This window comes from Thermobia domestica, chromosome 4, assembly GCF_964235325.1.
Source record: "Thermobia domestica chromosome 4, izTheDome1.hap1.1, whole genome shotgun sequence".
Taxonomy (NCBI): domain Eukaryota; kingdom Metazoa; phylum Arthropoda; class Insecta; order Zygentoma; family Lepismatidae; genus Thermobia; species Thermobia domestica.
The window spans coordinates 259,594,982-259,608,135 of record NC_137457.1 but is presented as its reverse complement, the minus strand read 5'-3'; the positions used below and the strand labels follow the sequence as shown (position 1 = coordinate 259,608,135).

At 32.6% G+C, this 13,154-nt stretch overlaps 1 protein-coding gene across 1 annotated transcript in view; it reads left to right on the top strand.

Moving 5' to 3' along the window:
* The first annotated feature begins 769 nt into the window (after positions 1-769).
* Positions 770-13,154, top strand: part of LOC145683490 (sialate O-acetylesterase-like) — a 54,501-nt gene continuing 42,116 nt past the window's right edge. Inside the window, exons 1-7 of the mRNA XM_081754829.1 lie at positions 770-792; positions 2,957-3,026; positions 4,031-4,174; positions 4,581-4,651; positions 7,367-7,456; positions 8,212-8,350; positions 12,441-12,624. Of these exons, the coding sequence (XP_081610955.1) occupies positions 781-792; positions 2,957-3,026; positions 4,031-4,174; positions 4,581-4,651; positions 7,367-7,456; positions 8,212-8,350; positions 12,441-12,624 (710 nt within the window). The 5' untranslated portion in view covers positions 770-780. The remainder of the gene's footprint in view (positions 793-2,956; positions 3,027-4,030; positions 4,175-4,580; positions 4,652-7,366; positions 7,457-8,211; positions 8,351-12,440; positions 12,625-13,154) is intronic.

The window sequence follows — 13,154 nt, the reverse complement described above, 5'->3', positions numbered from 1 at the left end:
GAAGAAATAAACCAAATCATGGATACATATTGGTAAATAATATAATTAAAATGAACAATAACTTGAAAACTGAACATTCAGATTAATAAAATTAAACTGAAAAGGAATAAAAGAAACAAATATTTGTAATGTACAAATGTGAATAATTACAGTTTATTGAAGATTGTTGATACGTTAGGACAATAGATTCCATGAATATTTTGTTTTCTTTTCTGTTTTAAGATTTTGAAGAAAAGATTGATTTTGTTTCTTTGTTGAAAGTTTGTCTTTTTACAGTATAAAAAGGTTTAGTGTGAGTTTCCTCGAAATTATGTAATGGGATTCCTAAGTTTGTTTTTACCACAACAAATTATAATCTGGATATGGACACCTGAACAAAACATCTACTGTATTGTTGAAAGTTTTCGATTCGAAGAAATATGAATAATTATTAAAGATAGTATATTATCCAAAATGTATTGAACGTGTATGACCTATATTAAATACACGAACAATCAAATGCGCTGATTCATTTCAAAGCAATAATTATCTTTTTGAAACAAACATAAAATCAAAACAATGACAGGAAAGTGAAGTGGGTTGGTTACCTCTAAACCAATCAAATTGCAAGTGATAAGTTTGTTCTGTTGAACTAGGCATTGATTATTGAATCTTGAAATCTTACACAACAATAATAAACCAAGTTCAAAAGAGATAATAGAAAATATTATCTTTGTTATCAAGATCTAATATTTATCATATATAAATAAAGGTCATTTCCAATTTTCGCTTAGAGAATAAATGTTACTGAAGGTAAGTTTTGCATGTACAGTGTTTTCATTTCCTGTAGATTGGTTTCAGGGTAATACATAAAAAGTTTTACAGCATGTATTCATTTAGAACCCTCCTTCAAAGCTTTTCTTATATAGGACTAAATAGTAGTATTTGTTTAGTAAACAGAAAAACTTACTTTTATTTGCTATACTTATATTGACGTTAAAATATATAAAATCCCAGTTAGTACTGGATAGTTTACCATAGGATGTGCAAGTAATTCGTTTTTCAGGCGTCTATGCTAAATATAACGAAAACTTATAGCCCCAATTATATATTTTTTTAATTTCATGTCTTACATGATTTTTTTTTTTTTTTTTTTTTTTTGTCAGAAGAAAAACTAGATTTCTGCTGCTGTGGAGACAAAACATGCTGCTATATATTGCAAGTACCAGTGACTCTTTTCCTTGCAAATTTCATTTTGTCTTTCGTAGAAATCAGCTGCATAAGGGATTTTGTTTTTTATTCTTCCAACCACTAATAGAGAAACAAGTATGGCGCCGTAAATGTTTAGCACAAATCATGCTAGATGTTAACACATCACTCAATAAGTTCGTAGAATGCCTAATAAAACAACTTTTAGGCAAAATTCGACTTCATTCATCAACATATTCTCCTTCGAGAGTGATACATTCATTCGAATGTTTATCTAAAATTTCGATGTCTCTTTTGTAGAACGATTTATCTTTGGCCTCAAAATAGGTTTCAGTTGCGGTAATCACTTCCTTACTGAAGCCGAATCTCTTTTCCTGGAGCATTCCTTCTAGAACTGCAAATAGGTAGTAATCGCTGGTAGCCAGATTCAGAGAATTCGATGGATGGAAAAGCAATTCAAAGTACAAATCGAGCAATTTTACCATTGTTGTGATCGACTTATGACACGTTACACTGTTTTGGTGAATGAGCACTTTTCCTTGTTCATTTTTAGTCGTTGTTTCGGAATTACTTCCTTCAAACGCACCAATAACACCGTATAATATTCGCTATTGATGATTCCCAAGGCAATAGATGAATAAAATACCGTACGCGTCCCAAAATGTGGAGGCAAAAACCTTATCAGTTAGTATTTCCGTTCTTGATCGCTTTGGGTGGCTTTCGCCGGTTGCTGTGTGTGCTCAGCTGACTACCGATTTGACTCTGGAATGTGGTGATGAATCCATGTTTCACCATCATTATATAACGCATCAAAAAATCTTTTTATTGCGCTGAAACAGCTCCAGAGCTCTGAATTGTCAATTTTTGGCCGACCATGTACAAACGTGGTACCCATTTCGAACAGAGCTTTCTCATAGACAAATGTTCATGCAAAATGGTGAACATATTATTTTATCTTCTGATAGATTTAAAGTGTCAGCTACTTCACGCAACTTCAATTTACGATCAGCCAAAACACAACTTGAATTTACTTTGTGGATTTCCCGAATATTTTTTGGAACAGATGCATAATTTGGGCTATAAGAGCGTTCAGCGTCATCGATGTTTGTACGGGTGAATTTAAAATAACAAAACCACTTCTCTACGATTTGTCTTGATGGAGAAGAGTCCTAATAATACTTGTCAAGCCATTGCTTTGCTTGAACGGTATTTTTTTCCTATTAAAAAAAAAAGCTTTACTAACAAAAGAAGTTCAGATTTTTGCATTCTTTTGAAAATTACAAAAGTAGCGTCACTTGAACTACTGTAACTTGTGTACTAAAAGTCAGATTGTTATGAAATTTTGACAGTTATCATTTTTGAATGTTAGTACTTGCTATGGATTTCTGAATAGTGGCGACATTTATATGTCATCCTACGAACTAATTGAGTGATATATTATTAGCATGCTTGATGAATGCTTAGTGCACCTTGATAGAACAGTGTTAGAAACGTGGACGGAACAGTGTTAGAAATGAAATTATAATCTAAGGAAAATTATAGAAAATATGGCATAACAATATAGAAGCAGATAGAAAAAATTTAGTTAATGAAAATATACTTTCAACGTTAAGAGAATAGATTAGCTGTGAACGTTGCTTCAGAGAAACTAACATTTTTCGTCAAGTTATTTTTCAGAAATAGTAGGATAACTATGATAAACAATAAGAATTTTCATGACATATTCTTAACTGATATAACCCTATAGCCTATATCATTTTTGTTACAGATGGGCGGACGATTACTGGTACTTTTGCTTTCCGCTTTGGCGGTAGCATCTGCAAACCCTAATACCAAAGGTAAATATTTTTAAACATTATTATTATTATTATTATTATTATTATTATTATTATTATTATTATTATTATTATTATTATTATTAAAAGGTAAATGTAATTATTATAAGTTCTACTTAATAGCAATTACAATATTATCTTCGTTAACTGTGCAACCTACTGGAAACCAGTAATATTATAAATGAAAAGAATGATGCACAACCACAATGTGAAACATCAACAGCAAGGACAGAACCATGAGAGAAACAAAGGTTTCGTTTGATTGAGTTGAGTTATTGTCCCCTCTCAGTGTCGTGGCTATACGATATCCCTACTGGTTGAACTGAAATACAAAGCAATTCTTCTATTCCATGTAGGTACTTTTACCAAGAATCGATCTTGACACTACACCTAGCCACTTAGCCATGAATGGGTATAAAGGCAACAATGTTCGTCACAACATACAAAACTACATTATTATTACTAGTGATATTATTATTATTATTATTATTATTATTATTATTATTATTATTATTATTATTATTATTATCGCTCTGCCCTCTACCTCTGAGGTTCACCTAGAACCTCTAAAATGGGTACCTGAGAAAGAAAAAGATGCGGGAATATAGTCCTAGTAACATCATCTCTATGAATTTCGAAATCACAAAGAATAGAACTTTTTTCTCCATACAGGTCCTTGGGCCTTTACGTCTTATCCAGAAATATGAATTAAAGGATAGGGAAAAGGTATATGTATTTTATAATGCTTATTATTGTTATTATGACAATACTACTGTAAAAATTTTACTAACAATTCTCCTTCCTAATATATAAAATCTTACATGTTCACAGATTCATCTCTGTGACGATCTGAAGAAACTTGAATTTTTTTAGTTACTTCAGTTTTTTTTTCAACATTGCACAAAATATTGATATCATGAGGATTCACATAAATGTTTTTTCACTTGATTATATCGCAATTAATTTGATTTAAACACTTAATGATTGTGTCAAATTTCTTGCTTCAGCTACCTTCAGCTTTGCTTCCTACTACGAAAATGGAATGGTATTACAGAGGGCTCCTAAACCAGCCAACATCTGGGGTTATGGAAATCCTGGATCAACTGTATCTCTGAGTGTTGATGGACAGACTTACCAAGGCCAAGTTAACGGTAAGTTTAACAAAACAAGCTTATCACAAAATAGTAGTATATCCTTTGCTTTTTTAATATACATTATAGCTTTTCCTACCTATGATTTTTCGATTGTTTTTCAATAATATACACTTCTATGTTAAGTAGTTGTGGGAATATGAATTAAAGTCGTTATAATTATTTCAATAATTTTACTGCATATGATTTAATACTTATATTTGACTAATTATTTTGGATTTTTTAAAAATGTCTTGCGTATATTTTGAAAACTTGCTAATTATGTTGATTAGATACTACAGGCTTTCAGTGGTTCCGCAATAAGACACTATACTTATCTTTGAGCCAAGGAAGATTTCATAGTAACTAAAGCACTTAACTCAATCTGCATATTTTAGCTTTAGTCAGTATATTCATTGTGTTACAGGTAATGGTCGATGGAGCATAGAATTACAGCCTCACAACGCTGGGGGACCCTATACCATCACTGCCACACAGGTAACTTCTTCTGCAGCAGTACTCCTATTCGTAATATTCGTAAATAGCTTCAACTAAATTAACATAATTTATTAACGCACCTTCACAGTTAAAACATTACGTAATAAACTACCAATTTATAATTGTGATAATTAGAACTTAACTTTTATAAGCATGGATTTTGCAGATAGAGCTCTATTGGCTGAATGGTTAAGTCATGCACTTTAAATTTTGTACCATTTGGGATCATTTCCAGTAAGGAATTGAATTCTAGGTAGTATTCAATTTCGTGAAGCAACTGATGAATTAACAGAAAACTAATTACAGTTTACAAAACCAGGGAAAATACGTGAAAAGGCTAGTTTGCTGAGGATATGCTCCTTAATCAAATCCATCTAAAGCACTTCGTGATGTGTACAGCTAAGGAATTATCTGAATTTTGGTTACTTACATTTCCTTGCTTTATTGAATGTATTAAAATTATTTAAATATTTTATTGTGTCTTTAAAGATATTCTGTGTTTTAAAAATTGTCCATCGAAGATCATGAAGGCCAAATGTATTAAAAACCTTTTGTGAGTTCCTTAAAATATTTTTATTTATAATATACAAATTATTTATCGATAGAATCAAATCTGATTCTATAAAAACAATACACTTTAAGAAAAGCTGTATTATATGATATTACTATTCACACATCAGATATAAAATTTATATTTTTAAAATTTTATTTTTCATATTTCTAGACGTGTAAGGATCTTAGTACATAAAACTAACTAACTCTATGGCCTATGGAACCCGGAGGTTTAATGCCGCGTTCACAAAAGCTCTCCACTGACTTCTATCCTTAGCTAACTGCATCCAGTTTCTACTTTGTATTCCAATCTCTGCGAGATCCATCTTAATATTGTCCTCCCATCTGCGCCTAGGTCTTCCTAATGGTCGTTTTCCGATTGGTCTTTCTGTCAAGACTTTGAAAGCGTTTCTACTTTCTTCCATTCTAGCTACATGACCCGCCCACCTAAGCCTCCTAGACTTCACGACCCTAACAATGTTGGGTAAACCATATAAATTATGTAGTTCCTCCTTATGAAGTTTCCGCCATTCCCCATTCCCGTTCCTCTTGAGTCCGAATATTCGTCTCAGGATCTTGTTCTCAAATACTTTCAGTCTATGTTCTTCCCTCAGAGTAAGTGACCATGTTTCGCAGCCATACAAAATAACAGGCATGATTACCGTTTTGTATACTTTAAGCTTCAAAGTTCTCGACAGAATTCGCGACGACAAGAGATTTTGAACGAAATAGTAACACGAATTCCCTGCTTTTAGTCGACATTTAATTTCCTCGTGAATATGATTTTCCTCTGTTAATATTGATCCTAAATATTTGAAACTATCCACTTTATCAAAAGTATTATTTAATATTTTAACGCATCCATAATTTGCTGTATTCCGGTCCCGACGCACTTCCATGTATTTAGTTTTCTCTCTATTTACTTCTAAACCCATGTCCCTGCAAGCGTTTAAAAAGATCTCTGCAATTCTTTCTATTGTTGTCATATCACCTATTAAATTTACGTCATCAGCATATGCCATAACCTGGTGAATACCGTTCAACTCTAGGCCCTGGTTGCTATCTTTGATTTTCCTTATAGCGTATTCCATAACGAAGTTAAATAATAATGGCGACAACGTATCTCCTTGTTTCAGGCCATTTTCGACGAGAAAGCTTGTGGACAAAAATTTTCCTACCCGGACTTTACTTTGGGATTCATTTAAACATATCTTAATTAATCTAATTAGCTTTCTCGGTATTCCAAGTTCTGTAAGAACGTTGTATAATGTTTTTCTCCTAACCGAGTCGTACGCCTTTCTAAAATCAATAAATAGTTGATATACCGGGGTATTGTATTCCCACTTTTTTTCGAGTATTTGTCGAATGGTAAATATTTGGTCGATAGTTGATCGATTCCGTCTAAATCCGCATTGATAATCTCCAATAATTTCATCTGCGTATGGGGTCAGTCTTGCTAATAGAATATTTGAAAGGATTTTATAGGATGTTGACAGAAGAGAAATGCCTCGATAATTATTACAGTCAGTTTTGTCGCCTTTCTTGTGAATCGGAACAATGATTGATTCTTTCCACTCTTGTGGCAATTCTTCCTTGTTCCAGATAAGGAGAATGAGTTCTTAGTACATATATGTATTTTATTTTCTAAATATTCATTTCATATATTTAGAAAAAAATAAAGCGCTTTCGAAGAATATTTTAACAGACACTACAATGTTTTAAATAAATCAAACGAATCTCATACCACACTGGTAAGATTGCACAAACACTCACAAAATCACATGAATGAAAATTATTGAGAAGCATTAAGGAAAGTTGAAAGATTATTGACAGACATATAGTACATAGTGATTTCATTGAATTTGGTAAATAAACCGGAAGTGTTTTTTCATAGAATGATTGCTCAATGGCGATTATGTAATGATTGTGTAACACTATCTCACCAACTATCAACATCAGCATTAGATAATGAGTTTCTAGAGATCTAGAAAATTAAAAAATAAGTAATGAATACTCTATTTTATTTGACATTATAGTCTGTAACCATAACAACATAAGAGTTTGTTCTTATTTTAGTATTAATGAGCAAGATTGTACATTTATTCTTTATAACTTACTGTTCAGATCATACTACTATCTTCTTTATTTCGTTTATTATTTTAGAATGGTCAATCTATCCAACTTCAAAATGTTCTTTTCGGTGACGTATGGCTGTGCAGTGGACAAAGTAATATGCAACTGGCAATGAATCAAGTAGGTATTAGTACTAAAAGCAAACATTAATATTATCATTATTGACTTAACTACATTAACAGTAGCATTATATTAACTCTGATAATAATGTCATTCCCCTACATTATTATTATTGTTCACTTATCATCGTTTAATACCATTTCTTAACTACATTGATTCTACCTTTATTAATAGTATAATTTTTCTATCTATATTAATATTATAATTGTCCTACCTTCATAAATAGTATCTTCTCCTATCTATATTAGTATTACAATTCTCCTATCTTCATTACTAGTATCATTCTCCTATTTAAATCAGTATTATTTACCTTTATTAAGAGCATCATTCCCCCGACTACATTAGAATTATTATTCTCTTACATTCATTAACTTCTTTAAATACGAATTTAAATAAACATGAAATAACAATTCTCTCCTCGAACTTACGGATTGTTAATTCAACATTAGTAATAAAGTGTTATATAACAAATTATTTACAGTTTTCCAAACACAAGAAAGAAAAATCAAGTACATACAGTATAACCCGGTATTTGCCATTCAAATACAATGAAAAATTGGTATTTACATGTAAGATATAATTGAAAGTTTGAGATGAATATAGTTATTTTGCCTTATTTCCATAATATTATAATAATTTCCAAAAGAAAAAGTAATAAAAGGAACGTTCATAGTAATCAAACTTTCACCACAGTAGAGAATTCAATTAAAATAATAATTACATTAGTTACTTATAACATTTTTTGTTATTTTTAGATCTACAATTCAAGTCAAGAAATATCTTCTGCAGCTGCTTATAGGAATGTCCGTATTTTCGAGGTTGGAACTGTGTACACACAGACCGAACAAGAAGATCTTTCAAACATAGCCATACATTGGTCGGATCCTAGCCAAGGTATATACATATTTACGATGCTAGATATTTAAACGCTTCATTTGACATTTTAAATACAATTTTAAATTAGATTTTTGAAATTGTATTTCGAAAGGATAATAAATCTTCATGTCCCATAACACTTAGAAGTAGAGAAGGTCGGGAAATTTGGATATATCAGTTTTCTATAGTAGATGTGATGAATCAACTGAGCAGAACAAGTATAGTTCTCCATTCACATAATGTATTGAGCGTAGGTCTAACAACTCAACCAAGTTCTAAGTTCCAGAATGGGAAGATAGCATTTTCTCAATCTCGATCAGATTAATAATAGTAATAATAAACAAGCAAGAACATGAAACTTAAAACAAACAGTTGTTTCGCTCTTCACTGCAGTGTTAAAATCCACTGTTACTACAATTAATATTTTGCATTTTTCGTCCTCCATCTTTCACAAGTTCTCCTCTGAACTAGAAGTCTCTCACGAAATGTGAACAGTTGCAATGGACATCTTGGCAAATACTTCCACACAGTTTCTTCTCTTCTAGGTCAACATACAGATATAAAATACGTACCGTATTCCGATTGTTACAAATCTTTAGAATTCCTCAAAATACGCTCCTTCTGCATCGATATACTTCTGGAGACGTATTTTCCACGCCTGGAAAGCATCTTTAAAGTCCTCGGCTGGAAAGGCTTTTAAAAACCTTGTAACATGGGCTTGAATGTTCTGCACGGACTCCCAATGTTTTCCTTTGAGGTGTCTCTTCAAACGGGGAAACAAAAAAATGTCACTGGGAGCTAGGTCAGGACTATAGGGGGGATCACTGGGTTCTGCTCCGGGCCAGGAAGTAGACGACGGTGAAGGCGGTGTGACTTGGTGTATTGTCGTGGTGGAGTTTCATTGAGTCTTTGATGTCACCTCGAACGCGGGCGACCCTGCATTTCAGTCTCTTGAGCACTTCTAGATAAAATCCTGCGTTGACAGGTTGTTCTGGTGGCACAATCTCGAAATGGATGATTCCTCGAACGTCGAAGAAGACAATGAGCATGGTTTTGATTCGGGATTTGCTCATGCGCGCCTTTTTGGGGCTGGGGGAGGATGAGGTGTGCCACTCCGCACTCTGCCTTTTGGATTCTGGATCGTATTCGAACATCCAGGATTCGTCTCCAGTTACGACCGAGTCTAAAAAGTCCGGATCACTTTCTCACAATGCCAACAACTCCGCAAAACTGGAAGTTCTGTTTGTTCGTTCGTCAACACCTTCAGCACAAGATTCACACAGACCTTTCGCAATTGCAGGTCCTCGGTCACTATCCCATGTTCCGCAAATGTTGACATGTTTAGGGTGTCCGCGATTTGTTGAATGTTCACACGCCGGTCTGAGCGCAACACTTCACGCACACGGTTAAAGTTGTCGTCGGTCCTGGACGTTGTTGGTTGTCCAGAACGGGGCTCGTCGGCGACCTCCTCCTGACCTTCCTTGAACGACTTGTGTCATTTCCGACCTGGTATCTTGACAAACACTCCTGCTTGTAGGCCTCTTTCAGCATCTGGTAAGTTTCCGTAGCATTCTTACTCAACTTGACGCAAAATTTTATGGCGTAGCGTTGTTCGAGCGAACCCTCCATCGCGCCGTGTTACAACTTGTAAAAGCGTGCTTCACGCGGATCGACATCCAACGCTGTTACTGCTCGCAGCAGACTGACTCCGGGCGCGTTAGGAAGGACAGACCACCCACTACTTTTTCCGCGCCGCCAGCGCGCGCTGCGGTGGATTGTTAAGTCAAGGTAGCATCATGCTCATTACTTTCATAATGAACCCTGTATCTGTTACATTAAGGAATCCGGAGATAACGACGTTTTTTTGTAATTAATACCATCACATTTCACCGCTTCCATGTAGAATTTTCAGCCCATTTTTCTCCTTCTAAGTTATAATATAAAATAAAAGGTACGAGCTACCACACTAAACTTTCTTATTTTCACTTCTTAAATTAAATTATGTCAAGGTTCAGTTATTACAGACACATTTACATTTACAAAATATGAACAAACTAGGTTCTTATGGAAAACGTGATTCGAATTATAATTTTGCATTTTTAAATCAGACGTTATTTATGCCCCGTTTTACTGTTGTTAGAGAAGTATTTATTATTTATGAAATATGAACAAAGTCAACTGAATTATTTTTGAGAAAATCACCCGGAAAAAATTCACCCCTAAGAGTAAATTACACTTTGTGATTGTTTTCATGTAAAGTAATTGACGCTACATTATACAAATATTAATGAAATACTTTATTTTTGAATAATGAACATAATTAACAAAACCAGTTTTGAGAAAATTGTCCGAAGAAATGACCTCGATTATTTATACCGTATTATAGAATTATTAAAAATATATTTGTTTATGTAATAAGAACAATACCATCAACGTTTTTGAGAATATCGGAAAATAATCACCCCAAGAGTAAGCTGCCCTTTGTGGACTTTTTCGTGCAAAACGAACTACGTATGCTGTATTCTAGAATTTTTAATGAATGAACAAATTTGTGAGATATTTTTGAGAAAATCGTCCGAACAAAATCTCATGCCAAAAGGTGAACTCCCCTGCAAACATTTCCAGGTTAAAATATTGTGTCATATTATAGAGCTGTTAATGAAGTGTTTATTTATTAAATATGGTTAAACTTGTCTGAGCCGTTGTCGAGAAAGTCGTCCAAAAAGAGCTCAGCTCCAACAATTACCTCTTGTAAAATGTCATATGAAAAATGTCTTATATAATATTACTTACCAATAGGTTTCTTAATGGAATATTTATTTATGAGATGTGTGCAAAATTGTTTGAGCTGTTCTTGAGAATATTATCCGTAGAAAAATCAACTCAAGAGTACACAACCTTTTCCAAACTTTTCTTGAAGAAACGACTTACGCTATTATTATTATAGGATTGTGATGGAATATTGATTTATGAAAAATAAACAGAACCGTTAGAGCTGTTTTTGTAAAAAATATTTTTTTTTTAAATTTTTACCCTCCAGTTAACTACCCTAATTTTGGAGGGTGAGAGTAAAGTTCACAATCCTCGTGGAGAATCTTATAAAAACATTCAGTTTAAAATTTGATCTAGATATGTTGAATTCTTTGGCCTCTAGATGAGTGTACAGGAAACAAAGATGAGCTGATTAACAGATGAACAGACATAGCTTTTTCGGTGTTTAGGATTCATGAAACGTATTAATCTGTTAAAATGTTGAATTCGATTTTGTTTCGCTATCATCACAAATTTCTTCTCTTTTTCGCTCAAAAGTAATAATAATAATAATAATAATAATAATAATAATAATAATAATAATAATAATAATAATAATAATAATAATAATAATAATAATAATAATAATAATAAAACACATCTTCAATTATTTTAATATAACATTCTAGATACAGTTCCATGCATCTCACTTTAAGATGTTCCAAGATATAGATATATTATTATAATACTTGTAACACTGACGTTTTTCTTGCCTTCTAAGTCAAATATGAAAAACGCCGAAAGATGTGTTTAATTATATTAAATGGAAAGTTCAAATACCACAATTCATGTAATAAACTTAAAGGTTTATGAGATATCCACATTTTATTATAATTATTGTCGACTCCATTTCCCTATTCCACTTCGAATTTACAATGATATTTAGTTAGTAGAACTTTACGTCACAAATTCTGTGTATCAGTCAGGACTTCTGTACAATGCGATAAGAGGATAAAATCCCATAATAACTTCATCAAAATTATACATTTTCGATTTAACATATCATATATTTTCTCTAACTCCTTCCAATCATCACCATTATTTTGGGTTGTAATTTATCAAAGTGGGTAAAAGGATCAAATAATCTTCTATCATACACAGGATCAAGTCACTAATATTGTAATTGTTTTCTTACACTTAAATATCATTCATTGTCTTATTAAGTTGTTCTGTAGATAAGTGAACGTTAGTCAAGACAAATTAAGATTTGAATAAAATTGTTGAATTGAAAGTAATGAACTCTAAATGTTGTTTGTTTATTAAATATTAATAATTAATCTTACCTTCCTTCTCTTAGGTTCTTTGCCATATTTCTCTGCATTGTGTTTCTTATATGGAAGACGCTTATACGATGCCCTTCAGATCCCAATTGGATTAATTGAAAGCAACTGGGGAGGTACTCCTATCGAAGCATGGAGCTCGGTTCAAGCACTTCAGCAATGTGGGGCCCAAAGGATTACATATCCTGAAGAAACTGGACCGTAAGAATTAATTCTTCTTTTTCATCACTATTATAAATACCTATTTGAGCTTATATCTTTTGTGTTTTAAAGTGAAGTCAAAAAGTTATACTCAGTGCACTGTATTTCTTTTTTTCTTTCTTTTCTTTTCTTTTTTCTTTTTTTTTTTTTTTGCCCCGGAGTGTTTCGCAATGTCTGACCTGTAAACTCACATTCATTAATCCGTAATAAGTATTATATTGCTTCTTAAAGTTTTCGTCTTTTCTACTCTCACTTCCATTATTAAAGTTCGTACTTTCACGGATTGTCTAATAAATTAGAAACTTGCCATCTAATTGTTTTTCTTCCTACTTTTGTATTATTTAATACAAACCGCTTCGTTCCAGTCATCATTACTTTTGTCTTTTCCCAACATTTATCTTGGGTTTCATTTACTTATTTAAAGAAATACAATAAGAATTCATAATATTTTATTGTCAACTTCGTAAAAAGAAATGTAAAAAGCACTGAGGATTAGTGTTGCCACGAGACGAGACATTTCTCGTGTCTCG